We start from the raw sequence: 8,050 nt of genomic DNA, 5'->3' as shown, positions 1-8,050 counted from the left end.
TCTAACAGTGACAGGCAAGGTTTGGATTTTTATGAGAGTTTAAACACAGATTTCTTATATTGTGTCTTGCAGTACCATTTATAGCTAAGAGTTTGGATGTACAGAATACACTTCTTTTTCAAGAATAATAAAATTATTACACATGAGAACTTATTAAAAGTTGGAAGAGTATCTGGCAGGTATTCACTGTGTCCATTTCTTTGCATACTAAAGAATAAAATCTGATGTCCTGTGGCCATTTCTATTCCCTGGTAGCTTTAAAATAGGCTCTTAAATTACTTTGAAATACCCGACTCATGAAAGTGATGACAGAAAAAATATTTCTCAGATGTTTATGACATGCATATCTTCTCAGATCAATATCCCATCTCCTCCAAAGTCAGCCTAAAAAAATAAAAAGAAGTAGCAGCAAATCAATATTACTTTCAGCTACATTTCAAAATACCCGTTCTAAATTATTTCTTAGACACATAAGATTCTATAATTCTATAATAGTGTTTTTATCTTTAACTTTTCCTTTTTAAAATTTATAGATATTTACACATTAATACTTTGATAGGCAGTGTGTTATCTTACCTTCTTTCAGAGAGAATCACATAGTTATTTTTCTTGACTCTCTTAGCCAATGTGCGCTCTCTTTTTTCCCCTCACTTGTAAGTGAAAATGACAAGTAAAATAACTCTGACCCTTGGTCTATTTCCACAATCTTTATCATCAGGCTACAGTATCAAAAGATCATGCAGGAACCTATGGCTTTAATGTGTTTACATACAAAGGAAGTATAGGAAGACTGTTTAAAATTGCTTCTTTAGTTGCAATTTGCTAAGAGAATAGAGCTTAAATGTTTTCACCATAAAGAAGAAAGTATACATTTAGTGAATCATCACATTTTAGGCTTCAAAGAACTTTTAATATTGTTAATTATACTTCAACAAAGCTTGGAAAAAATAAAACAAAATTACCTTATTGTTAACCTTTGAGAGAGTTATGTATAAAGATCACAGAGAAAAAAGAGAAAGAATAAAGGGTTAATAAGAATAACACAAGTAAAACCAAAAATAATGTTAAGAAAGGCATCAGAAGAGAGAGAGCAAAAAATAGAAAATGAAAAAGGAAGAAAGAAAGAACAGAGAGGAATAATTTAAGGGCAAAGAACGGCAAAGGAAAATACAAACAATATGAAATGAGTGAAAGGTGGAATTCATATAGTTAACAATGTAAAACAAGAAACTAAAATTATATCAAGAAGCATTTATTTGTAAAATGAAAGTGTAATAACCAGAGATAGACTTTAAAGCCTAGAGTTTGAGGTTTTGAAATATAAAGACAATACTCTATTTTATGAAAAAGAGTTTTCTGAGAAAATTGAACTTAAATAACTTGTGATTTGCACTTAAAAAAAACTTGATTACTTTCTTGCGTATAAAACTTTACATGTTCCATCATGACAAAATACCTGTTTTTTAATATTAGTTTATGTAGCTATTCAAAAGGTTACTGTGTTCATCCTTATGAAGCATGCTAAATATAAGTATGTCCAAGAAAAGATATGAAGGAAATATTAGAAATCATCATGTATCCCTAAATAAATTTAGATGCTATTATTAAAATGTTTATATTCAAGAAAAATTCCAAGATGACATTTTTATGATACGGTTGCTTTAACTGGGAATCTAATTACTTCTAATAGGGTGCTGTAGTTGGGGAACAATAGAATATAAAGAAGAAAACCACCTATATTTCATTGGTACATTGCTAAGTGTATGTAATATGCAGTTTTGGCACCTTAAAACATCAAATATATAAGGGCTGTTCATTCCTTTTACTGACCAATCCACTGTCAGACAATTATTTTTGTAAAGAACACACATTTTACAAAAGCAATTATCCATTTTTATTTTGTTTACATTGCACTGAAAATTTACATCATACTTTTACAAAGTTTTTTTTTCATAAAAATATACTTCTTTACAAAAGTGTATGCATTAATATAAGAGGAGTAGCCAGTTGCAGAAGAAACACCATTTAAACAAGATCATAAATGTATTAACCTTAACATTAATGAATGAGTCATTGTTATTGCAGTCATTTGAATAAACAAGAATAAATAACTGATGGCATAAAATTTAAAACAGCATCCTGTCAGCAGAGTACCATGTTGAGAAAATCGTATGAATTTCCAAAACAAAGTATCTCCGAGTGGTTTACAAGAAATTTACTAATGTTGTAGAGATAGATCCAAGCAGCGCTCTGGGGACAATGATTTCTCTTAGGCACTCTGTCTCATGATATGAAGGGTCGAGACCGCTTACAGAGTTATCCATAGTCGAAAGGGAGAACAACAAAGAGTTCACACTGGGTACATAATCTATCCAGTGAAGTAAAACATGCTATGAAAGGAAGACAATGGCCTATGAAATCAAAATGTGGGACGCGGATGTAAATGAGCCACCAATAACTTGAAATGCATGTCTTAATTTGACAATGAAAGAAACCTGTCATAGCCGAGCCTACTTAAGAACAGCTTACAATTTTTAAATATAATGAAAAGTTGTTAAATTCACAACTTTAGGATTGGAAAGTCAAATTTTTATCATGACATTTGAGGACTCATCCAAAATATATGACTAACTTGTTAGATAACATTTCAAAACAATGTTAAATAAATTTGAAGACTCAACTGGAAGGGCAAGTCTAAGTACTGTCAATGAATTATAACAGATTAGTAAGTTTTATATGGTCTTTAAAAAACATGGAACAATTTGGTAAAGGATGGTAAGTTTGGTGTCTCAAATAACTGCAAAATCATCATTATTATAGACAATGTTTGCAGGCTAAAGTGTTTTCTGGGTGACAAAGGCAAACAAAGCAAAGAGTTAAACACTGCATCATGGCTCACTGAATACTACTGGTCTGAACATAAAGGGGGAAATCAGAACACAGCATGAATGATCTCGCCATTTGCTGAAACTATGACAACCAGTCTAAATAAAGAAGAGCAATGTGATCATGAAAAAGAAGTAAAAAAAACAAAAAGAGTCAATTCAGAGTGGGTAATCATATCTCTTCTGTGGCATAAATTAGCTCATACACATTTCGGGGCTTGACTCAAACTCAAATAACCATGGAAATAAGAAAAACAATGACTTAATTAAGAAGACCAAACAGCCAATAGAGTGCTGTGAAATACAGACTGATGGGTGTGATGTAGCACATGACAGTTAAAGAGAAGTCAGTGATCTACCGACTCTTGTTAAGTATAGCTCTTATTGTCTACCCTATATCATTTTTTGTAAAACCCAGTCCCTCTAATATAGTTTATAAAGCACAGAAATACTGATATGGATGCTCCTCCAATATATGCAAATAAGTTTATGTTTTAGAATAATCTCCTTTTTTAAAAAAGCAAATAAACTGTGAGTAAGCACTCTCAGAGTGCAGCCGAATCTCTGTAAAACTCTCCATGGTAAACACGAAGAAGAATTATGGTCCAAGTTTATGAAAAAAACACTCTTCTCTATCATTCCTCAGGAAAAGGTGACCCAGCAAGTCCTGAAAAGTGTGCTTTATTTTTTTTTTAGCAGTGAACTAATGTGCACTGTTCTGTGTGTTGACTTCCAAGGTTCGGGAGAAGGCAGAGGGCCGCGGTGCTATACCATCGTGCAGACCGTGTTCAGGTTGGGATCGAACCGCACTGCCTTCCCCTCCACTGACTTTGCGTTGGTGTCGTACATGGGGTTTTCGAAAGCTGCTTGGCCATTGTTATTTTCATGAACTGAACATCCTGTGTACTGTGTTTTGGGTGCAGTCCTGTGGATGAGAACATTGATTAGCTAAGTGTTAACTTTCTCCCAGAAATAGCAGAGTAGGCTCAAATAAAATATTCTTCAGTTATCATCATTAACAGATACTGGAACTGGAAAGTATTTACTGACAAATCATAATAAACACAATACATCTAATTTGAACAACTTACTTTCACTTTTAAATCCTGGGTGACTTTATTTACATATAATACATATTTATATACAGCACCAATATGAGCAATATAAGTATAAATAAATGATATATTATGGCTACTACCTTAAATTCTCCTATGAAATAATAAGTTACCATTATAAATTAGCATGTATAAGTTGTGACGATGATGATGATGAATTTAAATCCCATTACTATTTATTCATTTATTTATCGGATATTTACTGAGCATCTATTATATACCAGGTAGGATCCTAGACATTAAAAACATATGTATACTTTTAAAGCATAATCAATACTCTCATGGAGCTCATATTGTAGTGACAGAAAACAAAGAATAAATTAAAAAGAAATAAAACAAAAAATGACACCTAATCAGAACTGTTTTGATAAAAAGGAAAATGGTTACTATAATAAGAAGTGGGTGGGAGGCACTTAAAATAACACATAAAGCCTGAGGAGGTAAAATTGAATCTGCGACTTGAGGGACAAGAGCGACTTCTGTGCTAAACAGGAGAGGATTCCAGGAGTAGTAGATAACTAAAGCTGGGGCTGATTCGAGACGAGATTTGGAGTATCTTCAAGACAGAAACACGCTGTTCTTTAAAAATGCTACGTTTTAGAGCGTGTAAATTCAAAATCTCAGAGAAGAAATGACTGTACTGACACTCAAGTCATGGAAACAGTTCGCCTTTTAGTTAATAAAAAATATGGACTCTAGGTTGGCTTGTGCAAGCGACTGTGGTGCACTCCTGGTGATTCCATTGCTCTCACCTTTGGCTAAGGCTTATTCCCAGGTTCTCTTGACCACGTCAGTAATTTACTGACATTTGTAACGGAACGGAGGCAGACTCGCCCCTACCTGTTTCTGAGACCTAATTCCTAGAAAAGATATATGTTAATATAAATGTTTCTCAACCCCTGTGTTTACACTAAATACCACTCATTTTCATTATTTTTATCGTAACTTATATTGTCATTATATCATTTTACTATGTCTAATGCATTTCCTAACCTTTTTTTATACTGAAAACTGCTAGGTAATTTGAAAGATAATTTTTTCAGTAAAAAGCTATCTTAAGTTTCTTTCAGAGGCATTAAATATCTGCTTACCTATATATTTTCTTTTCTTGATTAAAAGATAGTCCTAAATAGTGTAGAATTACATAGTAAAGCCCCTCGCCAGGAAGTTGTAATGGACATAGTGAACAAGGACCGACTTATAATATGTATAAGTCCTATGTTAGATATATCACAAATATAACATATTAATTTCATAATCTTCTAAAAGCAAAAGCAGGTATGTTTGCTAAACATTTATCTTCTTAGCATATATATGTTTGGTAAAGGGGCAGGCAGGAAAAAGAAGGTTTACAAAAAATGTGGCAACATTTGGCACACAGATACTGCAACAATCCAGAAAAAATAGAAATTTCAACTTGAAGTAAGGTAGTAAAAAGAACATGAATATAGATTTGGAAAATATTCATAGTTAAAATAAGCAGACTTACCTTTGTTTATAAAGATAAAATCCAAATCCTGCAAATATAAGTGCAAAAAAAGGCACAAGAATAGCAATGGCCACAGAACTACTATTTGTACCATGAGGTTGATTTGAAGAATTTAAACCCTCTGACACATTCAATCCTATAAAATAAACAATAAATTAGAGATATATAATTGATTCAATTTTATCGCAATACACTTTTATTTTCTGAACCAATTAGTATATTCCTTTCTTGGAAATCTACATGAAACTTTTTCAACTCATTTCCGCACAATTTTGCATGATGCCTACTACACATAAAATATTTTTTTCAGGGAAGGGTACAGAATAAAAAGTGAGCAAGTCTCTGAATTGAAGAGTTTATACAAGTGTAGGAAGAACACTAAGACAGAAATAAGTGGATTCATTGGCATGAATTAATGATTAATGAATGCACTTTAGAGAGGGAAGGGGTAATTCCATCTGGTAGCATGCAAGAATGTTTTCTGGAGAATATACAATATAAGCTTGGACTTGAAGAATCAGAAGAGCAACAAGTGGAAGAGGATGCAGGACCATCGCAAACCTAGAACTGGGAAGTTCAGTGGCATAGTCAGGCAATGTGACAAGCATTAGAAATAGTAGTGTGGACAAGTCTCTGGGAGGAATAGGAGTCTTCAATGGTTAATGATGCCTAGACTCTTAAAGGGCATACATATTCTAAAGAGCTCAAACCTACTGCTCATTTACAGTGAGGGTTAATGGAAGGTGTTTAGCAATGAAAGGCTCAATGATAAGTCACATGACTGAGAACGGTGGATGGGGTAGGACAGGCTTGATGGAGTCCAGACTGACAGCCAGAGCAGTTTGAAGGCGGCAGTAACAGTCCAGATACAACAAAATTAAAATGTGAACTAAAACATTAGAAAGAGCATAAAAAGATATATTTAGGGGAACATTTTGCAGTTAAAATCAACAGAACTTGTTTGTGTGCACGAAAGGGGTAAAAATGCAATGCAGGAGTGTTCAACCTTTTTGCATCTCTGGGCTGCACTGGAAGAGGAAGAGTTGTCTTGGGCCACATTAAATACATTGTGACACACAATCACAAAAAATTCTCATAATACTTTAAGTGAATCTATGATTTCGTGTTGGAGGGGTTCACAGCCATCCTGTGCTGCATGCGGCCCATGGGCTGCAGGTGAGGAACCCCGGCTAGACTGCTTTACTTGGGCTGAGTAAATGGTGAAGACGTTAGCACAATTAGAAAATGAAAACAATCAGGTTTGCCAACATTTTGACACATGTAGCAAGAGGATACAATGAACGGTCATTTTTCAGTTCCTTTCTTATAGGTCCTATTTCAGACATGCCGTGTTTGAGATGCTTTTGGAACTATTACATGACAACATCTTGCATTTAATTACATAACTGGGTTACTGTGCAATGATAATGTCTTACCCTGTTGTTAAAATTAATATGGTTTTACATAAGACATTATAAAAATGGCATCTTATTATTATTGTTCATTTAGAGAAAGCTAATTTCACTTTTTGATAGATAGTTGCATTGAGGTAAATACTAATAATACCTTAGATCAGGTTTAAAAAGTCAGTACCTCATTCTATACCTATTTTTTCAAGGCTCATAAAGCTCAAAGTAAACAAATTTGTTAAGAGAAATATAAAATGGTAGTTTTGGAGCCTGAATTTATTCTTTATGTATCAACACCACAATAAGATACTGGGAGCGAGTATAACCAAAACTATGCTAATAAATACACTTCAAACAAGGCCATTCGATGTTTACACACATTTTAGCAGAATCGGAAATAAGAATGAGAAAACCCTGTGCCATCTACCACAGCAAATTTACATAACTGCAGAGCACAAAGTCCTGAAAAGAGATCCATTCTTCAAAGTTATTTTCCCTTTCTGGACCCTATGAGTTTCTCAAAGTGCCACTGCATGTAGGAAGGAGTAAGAAAATTTCAACAATATTCAAACTGAAGAGAAGTATTACAGTTCTCATAAGATAATAAAATTTACAGTTTAATATTTTCCTTTCCATCTATATCACTTTTTCTCCTTTTTATTTGCATTAGGGCAAGACAGTTTGTCATGTTGATTAGATATATGATGGAAACCACGCTGTGCAGAGGTGGTACATGGAGAACCAATATTCTGAAGAAATGTCATTCTTTTAAAGGCTGTCAAAATGGATCAACACATGTAGTCCTGACAACACAAAGCTTAAACTATAGTAAGTGTGCCTAGTATACAGAAGTCTCTGTATTTTCTTATGATGCCTAGAGTAATAAAGAAACTACATGAACATGAAAATGAGTAAATACATTACCCAGTCTTTGTAGTCCAAATTGCCCATAATCTTTGCCTTGTATAAATCCTTGAAACACATAAGTCGCTCCATCAGGCTCAGCAGAAACCTAAAAATATTTATACTTCGATTAAATGTGAATTTAGTCACAGCTATATTTCCCCAGACTTAATATTTAATTTTATCCTAAATGAATACTGTGCAATGTTCTTTCCTCCAGATCTTCCTCCTATGAAAAATACAGAACAT

General features: G+C 33.5%; 1 protein-coding gene across 3 annotated transcripts in view; it reads right to left on the bottom strand.

Annotated features, from left to right (window-relative positions):
- Positions 1-3,650: 3,650 nt before the first annotated feature.
- Positions 3,651-8,050, bottom strand: part of CSMD3 (CUB and Sushi multiple domains 3) — a 921,636-nt gene continuing 917,236 nt past the window's right edge. For all 3 annotated transcript variants that reach the window (XM_053661036.1, XM_053661038.1, XM_053661039.1), the window contains 3 exons: positions 7,823-7,910; positions 5,490-5,625; positions 3,651-3,810 (listed from right to left, as the gene is read on the bottom strand). In XM_053661036.1, the coding sequence (XP_053517011.1) occupies positions 3,651-3,810; positions 5,490-5,625; positions 7,823-7,910 (384 nt within the window). The remainder of the gene's footprint in view (positions 3,811-5,489; positions 5,626-7,822; positions 7,911-8,050) is intronic.

Source organism: Artibeus jamaicensis, unplaced genomic scaffold (genome assembly GCF_021234435.1).
Source record: "Artibeus jamaicensis isolate MK-2021 breed Jamaican fruit bat unplaced genomic scaffold, CSHL_Jam_final scaffold_916, whole genome shotgun sequence".
Classification (NCBI taxonomy): domain Eukaryota; kingdom Metazoa; phylum Chordata; class Mammalia; order Chiroptera; family Phyllostomidae; genus Artibeus; species Artibeus jamaicensis.
Note: the sequence above shows the minus strand (reverse complement) of the source record. Positions and strands in the feature narration are given on the sequence as shown.